Source organism: Nomascus leucogenys, chromosome 3 (genome assembly GCF_006542625.1).
Source record: "Nomascus leucogenys isolate Asia chromosome 3, Asia_NLE_v1, whole genome shotgun sequence".
NCBI lineage: Eukaryota > Metazoa > Chordata > Mammalia > Primates > Hylobatidae > Nomascus > Nomascus leucogenys.
This window is the reverse complement of record NC_044383.1, coordinates 52316343-52341470: the sequence shown is the minus strand read 5'-3', so window position 1 is coordinate 52341470 and position 25128 is coordinate 52316343. Positions and strand designations below refer to the sequence as shown.

The following is a 25128-nucleotide window of genomic DNA, read 5'->3' as shown; positions in this document are numbered from 1 at the left end:
GATCTGACGTGGAACAGTTTCATCTCAAAACAATCCACCCTGCCCCCCTTCCATGGAAAAATTGTCTTCCACAAAACTGGTCCCTGGTGCCAAAAAGGATGATAGATGACCTATCTATCATCTGTCTGGCTAATCTATCTAAAACGTAAGAGCTTAAGTACCTTGATTTATCATCTCCTGTATTCATTCTGTATATAGCCTATTATCTAAACGATTATCTCTTGCTATTTCAACTAAAACTTCCATTTTAGCACCCTGTTTCATGTTTCAAAATACTAACTGCTATAGAAAATCTTAGAACCTAGAATATTATAATTTGTGTATTTTATGATTGTGCTTGAGACTGACCCAGAGTTACGTTGATACTTTTTATACTCCTCACAGCATTTAGCTCAGTAGTAAGGTCTTAGAAAGTACATTTTGATTTGACTTGATGGAATATAGAAACCTACTCATTTTTATCTTTAGTTTCAGGTGCAGCATTATGTCTCTCAGAGTCTGGTAACCCTGGGAAGTTGCAGCTTGTTGAGAAAATCTATTATATCTCTGCTTCTATCAGAAGTAAATGGCTTTGCCGATGATCTGGGAGCCATCAATCAGGTACACATAACTTGAAACTGTAGCTCTCATTTATAGTTAATGTAGCTATATGTTTTTCTTTTCTTTTCCCTTCTTTCCTCTCTTCTTTCCAGGCTGATGTTTTAGTTATTACCTTATGTCTGATATATATGAGTGATATTACTGCCTACCAAAATTACAGAAAGATACTTTCAGAAAACAGTTTTGAAAATAAAACCACTTTATAATCCTTACTTGCATATATGTGCCAAAGATGCCATTGGTGACAGCAAAAGAGTGCTTAAATGAACGGCTTTAAATCCCTCCAGGCAGGCAGCATGTTTCTAAAGCAAAATGAGAGAAAAGTGAACTGGAGAGGATTCTAAATGGAGAGTAGTCCTTAACCAGTATTTTTCATTCCTTATTGCTCATGAAAATCATCTTGCTTTTAAATATCCTGTTGCCAAGTCATATGCCAATCCTATTACATAGGGGTCTCTGAATTTGGAATTCTGGTATTGGTATTATTAGAGCACTTCAGGTGATTTCAGTATGCAACCAAGCTTGAAGACCACTGCTCTAAGCCCTTTTATCTGTGGAAAGTCTTCTATACCACTGGTGACAAAGGTGTAGAAGGAACATAAGTCATTCCCATATTTTAATGTTGACACTGGTTTATTACATGTATTCCATTTGGCAGCTCATTTAATATTCTTATCATTTCTGTAGTCAAAGTCACAATGAAAGGAAATTAGAGATAGGTAGCAATGTCTTGGTAAAGAGAAAGAACTTTAATAAAATATTGTATATGTATATAATTTAAATGGCTTTTAACAAAGTACTGACATCTAATGACATAGTCTAAAAATATTATACAATCTAATTGAATTTGATGTTTGACATTGTGTATCCAGTCAGCAAATTTTCAATTGACTACAAAATGACAAACTCTCTTAAGAGCTCTGTTAGATTTTTTTAAAAAACTTGTTTTCACTGTTGTCAAGGAGAAAAAAGTAAGCTATATTTACTAATTGAAAAGGAGCAAAGTGTTAAAATGTATGATGTTTTCATAGGAGTTCCAAGATCAAGGAATAGACCATGGTAGGTTGCAAGTCCCTGAAAATAATTTACGGAAAAGGAAGTACTTGAAAAATGCATTTGAATTGAATAAGCAGAGGATAACTGAATGTAGAGCCATTAGGGTGTTATTTAACAAGAGATGCCGAAGATTCTGGGGAAACAAGGTGAAGTCTTAGAGTTTAACAATAGGAAGCAATGTGGAAAGTGAGTTTAATTGAATTCGATTGTTTGGAGGATATCAGTAAGTGCAAAAAAAATGATATATATGTTCTCATTTAATTTTCGCAATAGCTCCATGAAGCAGTTATAATTTTCACAAACTTTATGGATAAGAATACAAAACATTAGAGTGATGAAGTAGCTTGACCAAGACTTCAGAAAGAGCATATCCTAAAGCCATAATTCAAACCCAGATGTTCTGACAGTTAAGATACTTTAAAATAATAAGAAGAAAAATAGCAATAACACAATAACAATAACTAGTGTTTGGCAGGTTTATGTTGTTGAATTCTGTTTGCTCGTATTTTGCTAAGGAGTTTTGCATTGGCCAAAGGACAGTATTTAATAATTGGTGCCAGGAAAACTGGGTATCCATATGCAAAAGAACAAAACTATATTTCATTTTTTATCATATACAAAAATCAAATTAAAATGGATTAAAGTCTTAAATGTAAGATCTGAAACTTTGCAACTACTAGAAGAAAACACCAGGAAGTGCTGTAGGACATTGGCCTGGACAAAGATTTTTTTGGGTAAGACCTTAAAAAACACAAGCAATAAAAGCAAAAATAGACAAATGAGAATATATCAAGGCAAAATGCTTCTGCACAGCAAAGGAAACAATTAGCAAAGTGAAGAGACAACCCACAAAATGGAAGAAAATATTTGCAAACTAGCTATCTGACAAAGGATTAATTACCAGAATATATAAAGAACTCAAACAACTGAATACCAAGAAAACAAACAATCTTAATTAAAAATGGGCAAAATACCTGATAGACATTTCTCAAAAAAAGACATACAAATGGCTAGCAGGCATATGAAAAAAAAAAAAGCTCAACAGTACTAATCATCAGGGAAATGCAAATCAAAACCACAATGAGTTATCATCTCACTCCAACTAGAATTAAAAAGACAAATAGTAACAAATGTTAGTGAGGATTTGGAGAAAGGCAAATGCTCATAGACTGTTGGTAGGAATATAAAGTAGTATAACCATTATGGAAAACAATGTGGACATTCCTCAAAAATCTAAAAATAGAACTACCGTATGATCCAAGTATCCCACTGCTGGCTATGTATCCAAAAGAAAGGAGAGATACCAGCACTCACATGCTCACAGTAGCCAAGATATGAAATCAACCTAAGTGTCCATCACTAAATGAATAATAAAGAGAATTTGGTGTATATATATATATATATATATATATATATATACACACACCAAATATATATATATATATATACACCAAATATATATATATACCAAATATATATATATATACCAAATAATAATATTCCTCTCTCTCTATATATATATATATAAATTGGAATATTATTAAGCCATAAAAAGAATGAAATCTCATCATTTGCAGAGCATGGATGGAACTGTAGGTGATTATGTTAAGTGAAATAGGCCAGGCATAGAAAAACAAATAGTGTATGTTCTCACTCATATGTGCTGGGAGCTAAAGACATGGATCATATTGAGGCAGAGAGTAGAATGATGGTTACCAGAGGCACGGAAGGGAAGAGAAGTTGGTTAATGAGTATGAAAATACAGTTTGATAGAAGGAATAAGTTCTAGTATTCAATAGTACAGTTAGTGAATTTTAGATATAGTTAATTATAACTAAATTGTAGAAATTATAACATTTTTTATATTTCAAAATAGCTAGAAGTGAAGAATTGTAATGTCTCCAACATAAAGAAAAGATAAATGTTTGCGGTGATAGATACCCCAATAACCCTGATTTGATAATTACGCATTGTATACATGTATGAAAATATCCTATTTATCCCCAGTATATGTACAACTCTGATGTATCAATTAAAAATGCATCAAAATATCCATTTAAATTCTGTGCATTCTACTATGTGTAAACTGTACCTTAACTAAAATATAGTTTTTGAAATCTTAACAAATTTTTCAACCTAAAGGAAACATAATTTTTATCAGTGCTTTTATACTCAGTATTTTAGCTCACTTTAAAGACTTTATTTCTCTGTCAATATAATGAATGCTAAGATCTTACCAAGAACTATCTGAAGAATAGTTTTATTTTTAATGATATAAATTTTTCTAAGTAGTCACTAATTCAAAAAATGATTGTGTATGTATATATATGCATAACATATTGTACTCTATATAAGTCTGGTTGAATTTCCAAGGTATTTGATGGCAGAGGATAGATCTGTTTAATAAAGATTAATGGAGGATTCAGTAATAATTATTATCATAAATATTTACTGAGCAGCCTTATGTGTCAAACATTATTCCACACATTTCATAGTCCTCCAAATATTTTGCATATATTTTTGTTTGAAATAAATAGTGATTCATTTTAATTTTATGTTATTTCATTTAATTCTCCTAACTACACTAGTAATTCGTATTATTCCCATTTTACAAAAGAGGGCAATTAGGATTAGAGAGTTTAAATAGCCTGCCCACAGTCATAGGAAGTACAGCACCAGTTTGTCGAACCCACAAAGTCTGACTCTGTAATCTAGAAGATAAAGTATGGAATAATTTCTGTTATTGACTAACCATGTCAGTTATTTGTATTTCACTAACACCATTTTATATTAATTTGTCTCATGCAAGTGGTATGTGTGTTGTCTCACCTACTTTTTAGCAGGGTAAGTAAAGTAGATATTTGTGTCAAATTTAACACATTTTTTATGTATATTCTGTGACCATTGAATCAGATTTTTGAAAGGTGATTTTGTGAACTCTTATCCTAGTATCCTTTCTCTAGCTGTGTTCAGTTGAATGGGTCTTGTTGAAATTATTTATGCAATGTTGAGGATAAAAGTTTCCTAATATCTTGTCAAACATGTATTTTGGATTTCCCCCTTTATTGTCTTTTCTTTATCAATAGGTTAACATTAAGAAAATGTATCTGCCTTTTTTTTTTTAGTGACAGCATTTTCTTACTATGGTTATTGTATATTCACCATCTTATGACATAATCACTGTGGTTTTCTATTTATTTTAATAATAACTTTGAAAAAGTGGCTTCTTTATGTTATCATAGACTGGTGACCTATTTGATTTTCTAAGGGCCTACATTGTTTAGTTATTCAAAAATGAGAACAAAAGTCAAGCTATTGACTTTAATTATTAGGCTTTATGCCCCTGGGACCTTGTGTTGGAAAGTTTTATGAGAAGCTGTTTTTCTGAAAGACTTTCTTCCTCTTTTCAAATAGAATCCAAGTTGCTAATATCTAGGAAGAGCAGTCAGCCAACAGCTAGAGTATCTGTGGGCAGAATATCTCTGTAAAAAGCAATATCCATGGTTTTAGTAAGTTTTAAAAATTTTTATATGAATTTTATTAATAGCTTATATGTTTCTTTAGATATCTAGATAGTATGTGATTTTCACAGGATCAGCTTTCTGATCAGCTATTACTAGAAGTTTTTGCTACTGAAAGCTCTTATCAATATATGTTATCTCTTAATATTTTACAAAGTAATGTGTTTTGTTTATTCTAGAAAAGTGGCATTGAAAAAGAGGTATACATGTTCATTTTACATATGTGGATTTTTTTGTATTTATTTTATTTGATTTTACTTTAAATTCTGGGATACATGTGCTGAACATGCAGGTTTGTTACATAGGTATACATGTGTCATGGTGGTTTGCTGCGCCTATCAACCCGTCATCTAGGTTTTAAGCCCCGCATGCATTAGGTATTTGTCTAATGCTCTCCCTCCCCTTTCCCCCCACCCCCCAACAGGCCCAGGTGTATGATGTTCCCCTCCCTGGGCCCATGTGTTCTCATTGTTCAACTCCCACTTATGAGTGGGAACATGTGGTGTTTGGTTTTCTGTTCCTGTGTTGGTTTGCTGAGGATGATGGTTTCCAGATTAATCCATGTCCCTGCAAAGGTCATGAATTCGTTTTTTATGGCTGCATAGTATTCCATGGTGTATATGTGCCACATTTTCTTTAGTCTATCATTGATGGGCATTTGGGTGGATGTTTTAAAGATTACCAACTTAGCTCCAACCTGGACCCCATTAAAACAAAACAAAACCAAAAAAAAAAAAGTACCAGCAGCTGCTTCATCTTCCTTCTTCTAACTTGCTTTCAAGTTCCTGGGGCCTCAATATGCAAAGAGAATTGTTTATGGAACATTTATTTCTTTCTATGGAACCTTTAGAAAGAAAATGTTTTTATGAAGATATTTTAGTTGTTGACATGGTAAATAAGTTTAAGGTATTTCTGTTAAAAATTTTCAAAATTTATAATAAATCAAAGATCAGTATAGTTTTCTCTGTTTTTGACTGGTTTCTAATTCATTTCATATTATATATTTATAAATTATATGTAATATAAAATAATTTTATAATATAAATTTATAAGATTTTATAATATAATTATGAGGCAGCGCTCCTTTCGCGGGGGCACTAGCTGCGGGGGGTCTGTTCCTGCCAACCCCTGATTCGGCAACGGATGAATAAAGTACACTGACACATAGATTATTCTGCTTTGCCAGTCTAGCTGAGGGTCCAAGCTGCTAACGGTCTCCAAGCTGGGTTCTGTAAACAGTTGCCACTGGGCCCCAATCAGATAGTGAGACTCACATTTATTCAGTAAGATTAACAAAAGTTGTGAGTAAACACCACTAGAGGGTAAAGATTAAAGGCCAGGTTCCAAGGCCTAAAGCAAACAGCATTTGCTGGTAATAAACTTCTGCTGACCTCTTTCCCCCACTCTCCCAAATAGGAAGCAGTAAAGTACCCTGTAGGACAAATGTTAGTCTTAAGCCCATATAAGTAAACAGGTTAGTAAGATACACTTCCCACATTCCTTTGTACTTGCACCCTAATCTTTCTGGCTCCTACAGAAACCCTGGCTGCCTTCAGCCAAGCAATCTGAAGCTATGCAAACTTTCAGGCCTTCCAAGAGAGTTTTTGACTATTACTATAATTATCTTTTATATTTTTCCGACCAGCCTGATCGAACCCCGACATAATTATAATTTTATAACATATGTTTTATATTATATATAAAATGAACTAGGAATCAATCAGAAACAAGAGAAAAATAGGCTTAAGGATATGAAAAGTTAGTTTAATGGAAGAGAAAAGGCCGGGCGCGGTGGCTCATGCCTGTAATCCCAGTACTTTGGGAGGCTGAAGTGGACGGATCACCTGAGGTTGGGAGTTTGAGACCAGCGTGACCAACATGGAGAAACCCCGTCTCTACTAAAAATACAAAATTAGCCAGGCATGGTGGTGCATGCCTGTAATCCCAGCTACTTGGGAGGCTGAGGCAGGAGAATCACTTGAACCCAGGTGGAGGAGGTTGTGGTGAGCCGAGATTGCGCCATTGCACTCCAGCCTCGGCAACAAGAGTGAAACTCTGTATGAAAACAAAACAAAACACAGACACACACACACACAAAAAAAAAAAAAAAAAAGAAGAAGAAGAGAAAAAAGCTCCCAAAAAAAGAAAAAAAGGAAAAAATGCGGAGAAACATAAAAGGTGATTTAACATGAATGATACTCAATCTCATGGTACCAAGTAAATGCAAATGACAAAAACAATAAAATGTTTCATATTGATTATATTGACACAATATCTTTTTAAAAATTACCTTGAAAACACTATCAGATACTATGATTATGTGGGGAAATATAATTTATCTATTACTTGGGAAAATTAAAGATGCATATCCTGTAAAATATAGTAAATTCACTGTACTAAGGAGATCTGTACAAGGATGTTCATTTCAGCATGTTTATAATAGCTTAAATTTGGATATAACATAAATTTCTATTTTAAAATATGGCTTGATGTGGTATATCTAAAATGAGTATTTGATAATAGTTAAAATGAATAAGTTATTTCTGTATTAACATTCATAGATTTTGAAAAAAAAAATGTTGATCTAAAAGGAAGGATGAAGTATCTGAGAAGGAGAGATACCCAAATATACCCTTTTTTACAAATTGTAAATGAAAATAATTTTTACAAAATATAAATACAAAACAAATTATAAATACAAAACACGACACTTTCACTGCATGTATACTTTTAAAAATTTATTTTAAAAATACAGAATCTGTAATGTTTTTAGTTTATGTATTGCATGTCCTCAAGATGCATGTTTTTTGCATTGTAAATATTTTTATATAGGAAAGAAAACATCTCTTTAGGTGTCAGCCATATATTGATTTAAAATGAATCCTCAATTTTTAAGTGATTTTTCACAGAAATGTTTTTCTCCAAGATGCAGTTCATACCTCTATCTAATCATCATGTTTCTGGGTACAGTAGCCAAGCTATTAAAAATGAATAATGCTTTTGGAATATTGATAAGCACGGGTGAAATCTGAATTTAGAGTATTACATGCATACTTACATTAAATACTTCAGAGACCTAATGTTTACAAAGTAGATTAAAATTCTACATTAAAATAGATTTTAAAATTTGGAAGAAAAGCATATTAGCAGGAGAAATCTCAAAAGTTCTGCAGCCTACATCAGGAAGCACTTTTACTTTTCTCTGTTTTCTTTGTAAAGTAAAATAAAAGCTAAGCAATTCATTAATAAAAATAGAACATGCAAATTATTCTGAGTCTGGAATGAATTTATACATTTACTTCTCTAAAACAAACTAATTTTCTATATCAAGGCAAAATATAGCAACAAGATAAGCATTTTTAATAAGATAAAGAAAAGTAATCATAGCTCTGAGCATGAAACAGCTGACCTATTTCAGTTGAGAGAGGAACCATATTCTTTTCTGAAATCATACATGTCTTGATCATATCTAAGATCTACGAAGCCTGGCTCAGTCACCAATCAATCCATCAGAGAGAATAGAATTATAATTTGCATCAAACTGTGCTCAAGTAGACAAAATAGAGATTAGGGGCCCTGGGCATGAACTTTTTAAATTTAATTTTGTTTTGTTTAACAAGAACTTAAGAGAAATTCTGGATAATGAGCCCTGTTTTATCAGATTTGTGCAGTTTTCTTCATTACTGGTGTTTGCAATTCAAATAACTAGTAGGTATAAATGAAACAAGGCTGAACATTCCCCCAAAATACCGTATTGGCCTAAAAATTTCCACATCACTGAATGCCTTTTTGAAACTGCTACTTATTAAGAAAAACTTCCATTCCTGAGCTCAGCTGGCAACGAAGATAAAAGTTAGGGCATTTGCCACTTACAGGCTAGAACATTTTAAGAGACTCTCCAAAGATAAACTAAATCAAATGATAAAGCACATGAACTTTAGAATCAGATGTCTAGTTAAATTGTAGTGTGACCTTTGAAGTAGTCGTGTCAACGAATCAAACCTAAAGGTTCTAGAATGAATTGCTAACTTGCAGGTAAAACAAATAGAAGAACACGTTAAATTAACCAGGAGGATGCAGTCAGTAAAACCTAGTTTGTGCAGGAAAAACAACTCATTTTCCTCAACAAATAGATTGCATTATAATGAAAAGAAGGAGACAGACCCAGACAAAGAATGTGCCTGTATTTTAAATGAGACCAAAGAGACTTTATTAACTTATAGCCATGTATCAGGAGTGGATTAACTGTGGCCCATGAGCCAAATCTGGCTTGCCACCTGCTTTTGTAAATAAAGTTTTACTGGAACACAAATACCTGAAACAGTGAAACATACAACAATCTCCAAAGCATTCAATATTTACTATCTTGATCTTTACGTAAAATGTTTGCCAATTCCTGGTATATGTAAATCTTATTTGTATCCTGATTTAAACAAACCAAAAAATAGAATACATAATTAGATAATTGGGGAAAATCTGCACAAGTGTGTATTATGATTTTAAGGAATGGTTAATTTTTAAAACTTTGATAATATTATTTTAGTGATTTTTTAAAAGGTGCTTATTTTATAACTACATATTTAAATGATTAAATGAAAATTAAAATAATACTTAATCATTTTAAGCCTCAATTTATCTCTTCTTAAAATATTGACAACAGTGCCACCTATCTCATACAGTTTTTGGGGGTCTCATGAGGTAATCCATATTTGCATTTAGCAAACTTGTTGTCGTAAGTGCACCATTGCTGTTAGCTGATATTATTATTACTATTCAACAACATATAAAGCTTAAAATATAAAACCCCACTGACATTAATACACATTTATAAAAATGAATGTTATTAGAACCATCTTCAGGAGCAAGTTTTCAGGTATTATGTTTGACAACGTATGTTTTTTAAACCGTCTTCTGTGGAAGACAGGTCTGGGTAACCAGAAATATTTATTTATTTTTTTACTGTAGGTATGTAAACTTATGATATTCATCATCCTCTCAACATAAATATTGGACAAATATTTAAGAAATATTTTGGAGAGGTACTAAATTAGTCTTATTGTATTTTCTGAATTTCATTGTGTGACCATGGCACTGAGCATCTGAAGGGGATTGAAAGATTTGTTATGGGAGGCCAGAAAATAAAGGTTGCCTGATTTATAATTTTGCCTTTGCATAATGAATAAAGCTTTAAACCCTGTAAACTCAAATCTAAAATATGACTTACGGTACCAGATGAGATATAATAAAGCCACTACAATCTATCATTCTCACTGATTAAAATAATTTGAAAATAAATATAAAAGTCAACTACCTGGCTGGGCACGGTGGCTCACCCCTGTAATCCCAGCACTTTGGGAGGGCGAGGCGAGTGGATCACCTGAGGTCAGGAGTTGGAGACCAGCCTGGCCAACATAGTGAAACCCCATCTCTACTAAAAATAGAAAAAAATTTACTGGGTGTGGTGGTGGTGCCTTCAATCTCAGCTACTCAGGAGGCTGAGGCGGGAGAGTCACTTGAACCCAGGATGCAGACGTTGCCGTGAGCTGAGATCGTGCCATTGCACTCCAACCTGGGCGACAAGAGCAAAACTCTATCTCAAAAAAAAAAAAAAAAAAAAAAAAGTCAACTACGTGAGAACCCTGAAATATAAAAAAGTAGCATGTGAATTGTTAAAGAAGTCAAAATGAAGGGAAAAAACCTATGGAATACGTTTCTCATTTTTTCCTTTTTCTCAATGTCCAAGCTTTGATTTAAGAGCAGCCCCAGTCAAGGAACTCTGTTGTACTTGAGAGTAGCAAAATCTTTAACAGAAACAACTTTTGGGCAAGAAGACTGGTAATGGGGACATTATGAGCTGGAGAGTATGGAAGGAATCCTCAGGACTTTTGTTTTTCTTTTTGTATTTGTTTTTTTATCTAGTCCCCGCAATGGGATTTGTAATGGTTATGTAACTATGTACAAGTAGCACGAATGGTGAAAACTCTGAGAAAAACTCAGTTTCTCTGGCAAGAAAAAGTAGGTAAAGAGACTTCTGGGAACAGAAGGGTGTGGTGGTGAATTAAGGTGAATCTTCCTACACAGAATTAAGAATATCCTTCTCCAGCCCTTTGCTATCTCTGGACAACTCTTTGGAGTAGAGAGAGTTGGAGAAGGGCATCCTTAATTCTATGTAGGAAGGATATAATTTCCAGACTCACCCCTCACCTGTGTGAGGCAGACTCCAAACAACATAGCAGAGGCTTTGATAACAGAATTATGACATAAACCACTGTATATAACCCAAGCAAACTCCCAAGTGGTACACATAATGGAATAAACCCGAACTTCAGAGTAAAGACATTGAAAACTGATAGTGAAACTACCACTAACAGAAGGTAGGGCAGAATTTGTACTCTGAACCGAATTATTTTGGTTGTCAGCATGCCACTTGCTTCTGTAAATAAAGTTTTATTGGAATACAGCTTTTCTGTAGCTGCTTTTGTACTACAAAAAATAAAATCAATATTCTATAAAAACAAAACAACTTAGTAGTCAGTGTGTCACAATATAATGCTTGGTATTTCTAGGATACAATCTAAAACTTCTCAATATACACAATTGCAAAGAATCAGAAAAATGTTGACCCAGTTCTGAAGGCAAATGACAATCATCAGAGGTAATCCCTGAGGTAACCCAGATATTAAAATGACCATGGACTTTAACGCAAATATTATAACTATGCTCCTTGAGGTAAACATCAGTAATCCTGAAATGAATGAAATGGTAGAAATTCTAACCAGAGAATTAGGAAATATATATGTGTCGTGTGTGTATTTTGTGTGTTTGTACATGTGTACATACATACATGCATACATGTGTGCATAATTTTAACATATACATGTTTTAAAAAGTAAATGTTCGAACTGAAAAATATACTATCTGAAATAAAATATTCCCTGGATGGGCCCAAGAGCAGAATAGAGATAACAAAGAAGTCAGTGTACATGAAGACAGGTCAGTTGAAATGATCTAATCTTAAGAAAAAAGTTATACTGCAGAAAATTGAACAAAGTCTCAGGAATCGGTGAAACAATACCAAAAGATATAGCATATATACTATTGTGGTCCCTAAAGGAAAAGGGAAAGAAATTTATGACAAAAATATATTTGAAAATAATGGTCAAAGGCTTTACAAATGGGGAGAAAACGATAAATGTATTAATTTTCTGTGAGCCATGAACATAATAAACTCAAAGGAAACCTCACCCAAACACATCATCATAAACTTCTTGAAAACTAAAGATAATTCTTTCTCCTTTTATATTTAATTTTTAAAATGTTTAATGATCTTTTAAATTGTATTTTATTTTAGATTCATGGGGTACATGTGTATGTTTGTCACATGGGTATATTGCCTATTGATGGTGGTTGGGCTTCTAGTGTACCCATTACCAAAAAAATGAACATTGTAATTACCCGTCTATTTCTTTTTATAGATGCCAGAGGAAAATGGCATATTACATTCAGGGGAACAACATTTCAAATGACTGCACTTTTCACATCAGAACCCATGGTGGCTCCAAGATTGTGGAGCAACATCAAGTTGCTAAAAGCAATAAACTGTCAACCTAGAATTCTACATCTAGTAAAAATATCCTTCAGAATAATAAACTGTGCTTCACATGTAGGAAAATTAACATAATTCATTGTCAGTAGAACTTGTGAAAGAAATGCTAAAAGCAGTGCTTAAGACTACAGGGAGTTGTGCTATAACAGAGAAACTTATAATTTCAGGAATAAAGGCAGAGCAAAAGTAATGCTTAAGGGGGTAAGTATAATAGACCGTGTTGCTTTTATTACATTCTTTAAAAACATATATGCAGATGAAACAAAGCTTAAACATTACTTGGTGTATATGGATGCAATGTATCTGATAACTAAAATATGAAGTTATCAGGATATCAGGAATTTTCAGTTGTATGGCTTCTAATTGAAGTGGAAAATGTTAACTCTAAATATACTGAGAAAGGTTACAAATGTGTGCATACATATATATGTATTTTTTTTTTTTTTTGAGATGGAGTTTTGCGCTTGTCGCCCAGGCTGGAGTGCAAAGGTGTGATCTCAGCTCATGGCAACCTCTGCCTCCAGGGTTCAAGCTATTCTTCTGACTCAGCCTCCAGAGTAGCTGGGAATACAAGAGTGTGCTACTACTCCTGGCTAATTTTTCTGTATTTTTAGTAGAGATGGAGTTTCACCATGTTGGCCAGGCTGGTCTCAAACTCCTGACCTTGGGTGATCCACCCACCTGGGCCTCCCAAAGTGCAGGGATTACAGGCGTGAGCCACCACACTCAGCCCTATAAATGTATATTTTATCCTCTAGAACAAAATAATAAATATAAAGACCTTTAACAAAAAATAATTAAAGTGGAAGCTAATAAGCATTTAAATAATTTAAAATAATGTAGTTCTATACTTTGCAAACATTAATCCAAAGAAAGTTAGATTGACTGTGTTAATATTAGCAAAAATATATTTCTAAACAAAGAACATCGACAGGGTAAAGAGAGATATTACATAATGACAAAAGTGTCCATTCACCAAGAAAATATAATGATAAATGTGTGTGAGCCTACCAAATGCTTGAAACTTCCAAAACATGTGAAGCAAAAATTGATAACACTGTAGGGAGGACTGGATAAATATGTTATACTTGAAGGTTTCATTACTCCTCTCTCAGTAATAATAAAATCAGACATAAAATAGGCAATATCATAGAAAACCATAACAAAGCCATCAACTAGTTTGACTTGTGTCATTTCTAGAACACTTCACCCAATAACAGCCGAATTCATAGTCTTTTCAAGGGGGATTGAGATACCATTTTAGACCATGAAACAAACTTCAACAAGATTTAAAGAATTATACATGTGATGTTCTCCAACCATAATATAATTTTGCTAGTAATAATAATAGGAAGACATCTAGAAAACCCTTCAACAATTTGGAAATAAACAGTACATTTCTAAATAACCTATGGATCAAACATAAAGTCCCAAGAGAAACTAGAAAAAAATTGAAGTAAGCGAAAGTATGACATGATAATTTATGAGACGCACTTTGTAAGGCAGTAGTAATTTGAGAAATATATGGATTTATGCTTGTCATTGAAGGGAGGTTTTAAATCAATAATATAAGAAACTAGAATAGCAAGGAAAAATTGAGCCCAGACCACATAAAAGGAAGAAAATAATAAAAATAAGAGCATAAATGAATGATGTTGAAAAGATGAAAACAGTAGAAACTGCAGGTGTTATCCTTTTAATATCTGTAATGATGTCCACTTCCATTACAGCCACTGGTAATTTGTATCTTTTCTTTCTTCCTCCAAATTATAAGCATTCTTTCCCCAAAGTAAAAGCATTTGAGGGAAGAAAGAAGGTACAACTTGCCAATGCCTGTAATGGAAGTGGACATCATTACAGGTGTTAAGAGGATAATAAGGGACTACTATAAACATCCGTAGTCCATAAATACAACAAATTAGATGAAAAGGACCAATTATTTGGAAGATATAAGCTACCAAAACTCCTTCAGGAAGAAATAGGTAACCTTGATAGTCTTACCCAATTAAAGAAATTGATTTCAAAGTTTAAAATATCCCAACAAAGAAAACTCTAGACTTTGAGGGTTTCACTATCAAATTCGACCAAAATTTAAGAAAGAAATATTACCATTTATATATAATCTATTCCAAAAATCGGAAGACAGAACACTTGACAACTCATTTTATGAGGTCAGGATTACTATTATTAAAAAAAAAAAAAACAGGTAAAGACTGATGTCTCAAAATGTAGAGTACAGTGAAATGTTGGTTTTAATCAAGAAGCATTCTCTAAATTATGCTATGCCTTAGTTCCCTGGGAAACCCTGGGAAAGACTTAGTTTAGAGAGGCAGCTCATGGAATACTTTAGAGCCAGGCAAATCCTGAGTCACACATTTCATATAATTTTAATTGCATTTATTATTGAATATTTTTGACACTTCATCAGAAAAGCCAGAAAGGATGCTGAATCAATCTAAGACTCAAAGAATCCTAAACTAAAGGAGCAGTTTGGCAGAAAATCCCAGTGATTTTGGCAAAATATTCTCTATTAAAATATTAAATATTTAGTATTTTAAATTACTCTTTCACTGTTTTAATTCAAAGCCATAGGCCATTTGAGAAAAACCGACCCAGGGGAAAGATGTCAAAATGTAGGCAGACATATTAAAAAAAAAAAAAACTATCATAGAACAAGTTGTTCAAAACAACCATCTGAACTTCTGGCTAGTTCATGCTAGAGGGTATAATCAGTATATCACAGATAAAGACCAGGATGATTATCACTAAAACCCATAAATCATGATATACTTGTGGTGTAATGGCCTCTACTTTCTAATTTCAGAAGACATTTCTGAAGATGCTGTGACAATGCAACTCAAAATATGAAAATAAGCTATATGTCCTTATTTAAAAAGGATGGGCTGACATTTAAAAATAATCCTTAATTTACTCATCATTTGATCATTACATGATCATAGACATTAAGACAGACATGTAATAGAGTGGGTAAAATGTGAGGACAGAGAACAGAGTGCTAGTTGGAAGCCCTGAGTTCTAATTCTAGCTCTGTTGCTAATGAGTTTAATGGGTTTGAAAAATCCACTTCTCTGAGCCTAATTCTGTAATCAAGTATGGTGGTTAAGTATAGGTATTTTTATCCCTAAGGAGTTAAATCAAAGACTTTACAAGGCAATCAATCCAACATGAAGTTTATGAGTAGTCTTCAAACAGATTACATCATAATCACTTTTCTGGAGAGTGTCTCAAGGATCATACAGAGCAGATGTTGACATAGGCCTAATGTCCCTACTGATGCTTATTAGAATGACTCATGAATCTGTTTGCATTTGTCTTTCTCTTGTCACAATCACCATACACAGTTTTATGCCTCATGGTATTAATAATTCTTTAAGAATAGAGTTCCTGGTCACAAAGCCGGTCCTAAAACGTAGATTTGGAATTTCTGATTACTTTTATTGCTGTAAACAAAATCTCTCCATCTACATTGGAGGGTCATAGTAAAACATCTTTCCAAGCCTTAAGAACGTAGCAGAAGCCTTCCATCAATATATGAATACATTGTGGTTAATTTCAACAATCTTCTGAAGATCTAGAGCAATCTCTCAGTGAACTGCAGATATCCTTCTCAGCTCTTGAAATTTCTGCATATCAATTCAAAAGTTTTTATTGCAAATTGAAATCCTTTTTGTTAAAGAATGAGGGTAATACAAAACATTAAATGAATATTTAGAAACTGGTAATTTTATAAGTGGTTTTTATTCTAAAATTTAAATTATGCAGGGAATATATCAGAGTAGATTTAATGTTGTATTTATAACAGTGACTGGCCATACCTGAATCCATCCTCTAATCCTTGTCACATGTTGAGGAAAGCAGTTAAAGGCAATGATTATATGAATAATATTAGAAAAGGAAAAGAGTCCAATATCTTCACATCCCTTTCCTCCCAGAAAAATGATGAAGTAGAGATGGCTATAGGAACTAGGATTCATTAACCTGTAAGGAATAAGACAGTTTCTATAAATTTTAAACTAGTTGTGAACTACATTCTCAGCTTGTGTGAGGGGTGTAGGTTAATGACTTCAAATTTTCAGAGAACTTTTTTCATTTTCTCCCATTCATTGGGAACCAATGAAACCTAGCAAGAATTCACACTACCTTGCCCTGTGAGTCTTTTTTTCCCCCTAGCTTGCCTACTGGTGGTGCCTTTTGATGTCTTCAGCTTTATGTGGGTGCCTAAGCTTTAAAATTTCACATTGTATGGCTAACAGCTTTTGTCTTCTACCTTGTGTTGAGATGGTCAGGTAAAACCCAAGATGCTGGGCAGGAGGAATTGGCAAATTCTCCTAATGGGTTACCTTCAGTACTATCTGACAGATCATCTTTTTGTATTAAGTCTTTCTTATTGTTTCCAACTTCCAAAGATAATCCTTATTTTTCAGAGAGTTCTCTTTCAATAATTTTGTATCTATGTGTCTACATGTGTCTGTGAGGGGGAGTGTGTTTATTACTTTCAAATACTCTCTAGCAAGAGGGTTAATTTGGTCACCTTATTCACTGTATGACTGGATCTCTATGCAATTTTATATCCATTTTCTACATTCAGTTATTTAATATATTTGGAACGTGTATTAATCCATGGAGTGAGGTGGGACACTTAAGTGGGAAAACATTCAGCTTCTCAGTTATTTGTTTAGTAACACTAACTTTTTATTTTTGTTCGGGATATTTCTTTTATTATGTACTTCATTTTCACATATATTGTATTTGTTTATTGATCTGCATGCCAGTTTGTACACTGCTATGGAACTAATTTAGTTACTCTACTTTTATTATGTATTTTAATACCTAATTATTTTAACTGCTTTTTATTAGATGTTCTTCCTGTTTATATATCTAAGTGGCCTTGAGAATAACTTTTTCAAGTTCGAAAGTAAAACTGTAGATTTTCATTGAGATATTTGTTGAGTGCACTGAATCCTTAAAACAGCAGTCTTGTTTTTTTTTTTTCTTTTAAGCTGAGGAAAATTTTAAAAATTAGGTCTTTGAAAAGACTAGTCATTGTGGGGTTTATAGAGCTCTAATTATTTATATTTATTATTTTTTCTCATTATTTTCATTTCTTTGTTCTTTTCTATTACATATCAAGTGAATTTCTCAAAATTTTTCATCATTTACTCAATTTTCTGTAATAATTCTTGAGTTTATCTTCAATATGAATTTCAATTTTCTTTTTTCTTTTTTTGAGACGGAGTCTCACTCTGTCACCCAGGCTGGAGTTCAGTGGTGCAATCTCAGCTCACTGCAAGCTCCGCCTCCAGGGTTCACGCCATTCTCCTGCCTGAATTTCAATTTTCTTATTGGAATTTTAATTCTTTTTTAATTCTGTCCTCAGTTCCTCACATTCCATTTTGATTTCACTCCTTATATATGCTTTTTTGTCATTCAATGTGTTTATCTTTTTATCTTTTATTGGATTTCAGCTTTTTATAATAGACATGTATCATTTCATGCCACTGAACATGTGAAATTATCTTCTCTGGATATTCTCGTTTCTTTAGTAAGTTATTTTCAGAGTTTTGCTCTGCTTTATTGATTTTAGGGCTTTATTCCTGTATCATTTACTGTTTCTCATAGGATCTGTATTGTTGTTTGTTTAATTGGCTTTTTTCCTTTTACTTATATCTAATGAGAAAATCATCATTGGAACTTAATAAAATTTATCTAAAGAAGTCTATGCGGATTTTCCCTGTCCCTGGTCATTGTGTACTAAGGCACCAGTAAAACCCATCTTCACTCCTCTGCTGGAGAGCAGGTTGTGGCACTTGTGTTCAGTGCTTTTTACTTGACCTTGACATGGAATTCTGTACCGTTAGCTATAGTACTTTTTGATTAATTTATGGGATACAGAGAAACTGGAGTCTAAGCATTGACAGTTCAAGGGCCTTTGTTACATCTTGCAGTATACAGAGCATTAGTGCCCCTCAATCCCCCACCCTGTTGTTTGGCGAGTCTAGGAGAATTTTTTTAGGCCATGCATTACATTTCTCAGTGCAGCTCAGTCAGCCTCTCGCTTAGAGTTTATTTTTCCTTCATAGATTATTTCATTGAGAAACTGAAGGATTTTGTGTTGGGGAAATAATGTTTAACAAAAATGACTGTCATCTTAAAGGATTCTGTGCTTTTACTAGGAGTTGAAAGGAGTGAGGGAATATTATTTTTTTGGTGAGTTAATGAAAAATGGAAAATGAGTTTAAATAAAAGATTCAGTGATGCTTTCTGTCAATGTTCTGAAATGGTGTGTATGGAGCCAGTATATACAGAACAAATAGTTGTGGAAGATCCAGGTGTACGGTCACTGTCAAAATAATTCTGTGCCTTAGATTATAATTAATTCAAGAGAAATGTTGAGTAAATACAGGAAATAAAGCCAATTATTTCCTCTGTATTTGTCTGTGCTAGCAGTAAAATGTCAATTAAGTATGATTAATTCTTCCTTTTTTCCATAAGCATGAGAATGTATTGCTGCAGTTTTAATGGCTGCCATGATGAGGTCTATCAGTCACTGAAAAGAAGTCAGCAGAGTCATTTCAGTGTCATGAGAAAATATCAAATGCATTTCAATAACATACGTTTACTGATTGTTTTTCTCTTGTTTCCTGTGGCAAGTAAAATATATTTGTTCAGAATAATTTTCTGATGCAATCGAAACCTAAGGCCTTCTATGAAGACTTCTCTAATCAGCAGAGAAAGGAGCAGCCATTTCTTTCCTACTCCGATCTTTGTATTATAGACATTAACACATTTTAATGGAACCAGTTATAATCCAGTGTTATTTACATGTCTGTTTTTTGTATGAATTGAGGTTAGTGAAAATTTCGTATTTATTTTTCTATTTATATTACTCACCTATGAAAGAATGTGTTGATTGAATGAGGATTTTCACTTTAAATAAAATGTAGTAATCTGTAATCAATAACTCTCACTGACCCTGAAACTCACATTACTTGTTTTCCAAGCTGTAATTCACTCAGAATTAGAAAGGAAAAAAGGAAAGGAAAGAACGTCAGAATATGTATCTCCTCTTCACTTTATGTATCTTTATGCAGGAATCCTTTGAGTTCTTAAAAAGAATGATTTTGGGTACAAACTAATTTGAGGCTCTCTGTGTTTTTCTGAGAGTATATGAGATATGCATGGCACATATTTGGTACTTTAAAAGTACTTATTGAAGAATAGAAAGCAACTATAAGGTATAATGATAAAGAAAGGGTTCTGGATGGCCTACTGGTGTCCTGGGATTAAAACAAAGAAACAGGAAAATTGAAGCTGCATTTGAGTGTGAAAGTTGGGAGTTTCAGGTTTTAGAATTGGAACACTTCTCATTGTTAGTGTAGAGTAGGTATGAAGTTCATTGTAATTGACCAGGCCAGCCATTTCTTCACTGGAAAGCCTTAGAAAGTTCTTCCACAGGGCAAGGGAATCATTTCTGATGATGGCAGCATGGGAAGCAGAAGGAAAGAGGGCCTGGGAGACAGTTCCCTGACATTTTGATCAGTGCCCACAAGAGTGACAGGCACATTATGTCTTAATAAGTAAATAAAAACTAAAGAATGAAAGTTATTTGGTTGAAAACTAGAGAAAAAAGAGCAGTATGAGGATGCATCATTAGAGTCCCTGTTGAGGGCCATGGGCTGGACTCTGCCAGGACCTCGGGGAAAGCGTACTTGGTGGCTGTGATGCAGCACATCTAGGTCTTCCCAACTAGATTGCCAACTTCTAAACTCCTCTCTCAAGGAAACTCTGAAGTTGTCACACTAAGTGCAGAGCCAGGTCAAGGAGACAAAAGGTAGTCTCAACTCTAATTATGATTGCAGTACTAACTAGAATGCTCTCATACTTGTGTTCTCATTTATTAACCAATTTATTTTGAATATGAACTGTAGCTTCTTTCAAAACTATATTGTTGTATATTATTATCAATATTGTGATATTTATTGAGTTCTTACTATGGGGGAAGTGTGATGCTGAATGTCCTGGGGTAAGCTACAGGGATACTTAGAGTTTAATTGAGAAGAGAAATGCAGCTGTACTGTCCAAACCAAAATAGGTCATCAATAATTATTTTGAATGAACACACATATAATATAATTGCTGGGTTTTTTTTTAATGGCATCATTAGCATTAGGGAAACACAAATGAAACAAAAATAAAAATCAGGAAAAATAACAATAATAAACCATTTATATATTAACCTAAAAATAATTGTTGAAGAAACAGGTATGTATATTATTTAATATATTCAGATTTATAAATAGAGAAACTGTTAATGTTTTAATGTAGAGAACAAGTCAAAAACATTTAAGATAAAAGAAGTTTGTGTGGTGGCTGGGCATTCCCTGACAACCTCACAGAAAAATAAAGGATTTAAGCCTCATAGGAGTGAGAGTGGGACTGAAAGAAAGCATTTCAGGTCAGCTGAAGGTAGTGATGGCACAATAAGGTGCCTGTGTGTGTGAGAGGGGTGAACTGACAGGAGCATAACTGCATTTGTGTTTGCTCTGAGCAAAAGCACATTTCATCTTTTTGCTAACACTTTCCTTGGAGATAACAATTTTAACTATAAGGTATGGTTCATGGCATTTTATACAAGCGTTAGTTTCTTTTTGGTATATTTTGTTGATGGTGCTTAGATACTCAAAGAATGCAAATAAGGGAAAATGAGAATTCCAAATAATTTTTTGAATAAAAACCTCTTCTTTCCAGTGTGGGTGATTATAGAGCTGTAGTGCATACTGTAAAGTAGAACAGATATTTAGTGGTGCCTGGAATGCCAAAGTAGCAACTTAGTGTGATTCTCTGTAATGGTACTGGAAAACTTCTTTGATTCATTTAGTTGATGTCAATATGTCACTTTTTGGTGGAATTGCTACTTTATACAATATTATGTTAACATTTGAGGCAGCATTATCCATAAATATTTATCCCATGTGGCATATTGGTTTTAAACTCATACTGAAGAACACATCTAATATTAAAGTATAAAAGCAGTGGCAGAATGCGGTACAAATTAATAGCAATTTTATGTCTGTTTTTATGTTAAACATGTTCAAATTAGTTAGGCATGTGAGAGGATAACTATATTGTATATACTATTTCACTTATCCTTTAACTACTTTATTGAAAAGCACCTACAGAGTTGAAAGCAGGTATTTTTATTTCGTTGAGCAGTGGTTTGTAGTTCTCCTTGAAGAGGTCCTTCACATCCCTTGTAAGTTGAATATCATGAAAATGGCCATACTGCCCAAGGTAATTTATAGATTCAATGCCATTCTCATCAAGCTACCAATGACTTTCTTCACAGAATTGGAAAAAACTAAAGTTCATATGGAAGCAAAAAAGAGCCCGCATTGCCAAGTTAATCCTAAGCCCAAAGAACAAAGCTGGAGGCATCACGCTACCTGACTTCAAACTATACTACAAGGCTACAGTAACCAAAACAGCATGGTACTGGTACCACAACAGAGACATAGACCAATGGAACAGAACAGAGCCCTGAGAAATAATACCACACGTCTACAGCCATCTGATCTTTGACATACCTGACAAAAACAAGAAATGGGGAAACTATTCCCTATTTAACAAATGGTACTGGGAAAACTGGCTAGTCATATGTAGAAAGCTGAAACTGGATCCCTTCCTTTCACCTTATACAAAAATTAATTCAAGATGGATTAAAGACTTAAATGTTAGACCTAAAACCATAAAAACCCTAGAAGAAAACCTAGGCAATACCATTCAGGACATAGGCATGGGCAAGGACTTCATGTCTAAAACACCAAAAGCAATGGCAACAAAAGTCAAAATTGACAAATGGGATCTAATTAAACTAAAGAGCTTCTGCACAGCAAAAGAAACTACCATCAGAGTGAACAGGCAACCTACAGAATGGGAGAAAATTTTGCAGTCTACTCATCTGACAAAGGGCTAATATCCAGAATCTACAAAGAACTCAAACAAATTTACAAGAAACAAACAACCCCATCAACAAGTGGGCAAAGGACATGAACATACGCTTCTCAAAAGAAGACATTTATGCAGCCAAAAGACACGTGAAAAAATGCTCATCATCACTGGCCATCAGAGAAATGCAAATCAAAACCACAATGAGATACCATCTCACACCAGTTAGAATGGCCGTCATTAAAAAGTCAGGAAACCACAAGGTGCTGGAGAGGATATGGAGAAATAGGAGCATTTTACACTGTTGGTGGGACTGTAAACTAGTTCAACCATTGTGGAAGACAGTGTGGCGATTGATTCCTCAGGGATCTAGAACTAGAAATACCATTTGACCCAGCCATCCCATTACTGGGTATATACCCAAAGGATTGTAAGTCATGCTGCTATAAAGACACATGCACACGTATGTTTATTGCGGCACTATTCACAATAGCAAAGACTTGGAACCCACCCAAATGTCCAACAGTGATAGACTGGATTAAGAAAATGTGGCACATACACACCATGGAATACTATGCAGCCATAAAAAAGGATGAGTTCATGTCCTTCGTAGGGACATGGATGACGCTGGAAACCATCATTCTCAGCAAACTATCGCAAGGACAAAAAACCAAACACCGCATGTTCTCACTCATAGGTGGGAATTGAACAATGAGAACACTTGGACACAGGATGGGGAACATCACACACCAGGGCCTGTTGTGGTGTAGGGAAAGGGAGGAAGGAAAGCATTAGGAGATATACCTAATGTAAATGATGAGTTAATGGGTGCAGCACACCAACATGGTACATGTATACATATGTAACAAACTTGCACATTGTGCACATGTACCCTAGAACTTAAAGTATAATTAAAAAAAAAAAAAGCAGGGATTTGAAAGGGGAGATCGTGATAGCTTCTGAAAGAGTGAACTTTTACTACATGGTATCTGGTTAGTCTTTAATGACCTAGAAATACATTCCTATTGGAATATAACTTAACTTACTTATTTGTAAATGGGTTTGGGAAATCATTTAAAAATGAATTGAACGTCTAAGTTCTATACATAAGTGGACCAAATTAGGGATTCAAATTTGTAACAAAGTTTTATTCTTGGAATTTTAATCAAATTATCTTATTTAACTTAAATTTAATTAAACTATTTTGTTTCCTTTCTGTAGAAATAAAAATGCCATCTAAGCCTGGTAGCTTTGCTCTAAGAATTTAAATGTCCCTCTCTTAGCTGAGCCTCAGCCTCCCTGTATCAGAAAACCTTAGAGGGTCATGGGACGTGGCACATGGTTAAAAACAACAAAGCAAACAACAGCAATAAAAAACTTTGAAAATAAAAATTCATGAATAAAATAACTTTCTTAAGTGATTCTGCAGTCATCAGAAGGGCTAAGATGCCCACAGTTTTATTCACCATGGCTTATATATAATCAGTGCAAATGTTGACACAAAGAGACATATAATGTATTAATATTCATTTTATTCTGATAGTTTTTACCTCACATTAGATTGTGAACCATACTTTGGGAATTTCCCATGTGTCTTATTCTGTTCATGCTACTATAACAAAATACCATATACTGGGTTGCTTATAAATAACCAACTTTTTTTTTTTTGCTTTTTTTATTTTTTTGGTTTTTGTTTTTTGTGTTGTTGTTTGTTTTTTTTTTTTTTGTCTCACAGTTTTAGAGACAGGAAAGTCCAAGATTAAGGCATTGGCAGCTGTTTCCTGATTCATAAATGGTGCCTCCTAGCTGCATCCTCACGTGGTGGAAGAGAGAATGAGTGCCTTAGGGCCTATTTTATAATGGCACTAATCCCATTCTTGAGGCCTCTCCCCTCATGACTCTAATCATCTCCCAAAAGGCCCCACATCCTAATTCCATCACATTATTAAGTTTCAACATATGAATTTTAGGAGGTCACAAACATTCAGACCATAAAACTATGTATAGGAAAAGAAATCAATAAAGCCAATAAGACAGATTAGGCCGGGTGTGGTGGCTCACACCTGTGTAATCCTAGCACTTTGGGAGGCCGAGGCAGGTGGATCACCTGAGGTTGGGAGTTTGAGACCAGCCTGACCAACATGGAGAAACCCCGTCTCTACTAAAAATACAAAACTAGCCAGACGTGGTGGCACATGCCTGTAATCCCACCTACTTGGGAGGCTGAGGCAGGAGAATCGCTTCAACCTGGGAGGTGGAGGTTGCAGTGAGCCGAGATTGCACTATTGCACTCTAGCCTGGGCAACAAGAGTGAAACTCCACCTCAAAAAATAAATAAATAAATAAAAAATAAGAAAAAGGACAGGTTAATGCCAGCAA

General features: G+C 34.0%; 1 protein-coding gene across 2 annotated transcripts in view; it reads left to right on the top strand.

The window, feature by feature from the left end:
* Positions 1-25128, top strand: part of MEI4 (meiotic double-stranded break formation protein 4) — a 239635-nt gene that overhangs the window by 156674 nt on the left and 57833 nt on the right. For both annotated transcript variants that reach the window (XM_030802673.1, XM_012502834.2), the window contains exon 4: positions 469-600. In XM_030802673.1, coding sequence (XP_030658533.1) covers positions 469-600 — 132 coding nt within the window. The remainder of the gene's footprint in view (positions 1-468; positions 601-25128) is intronic.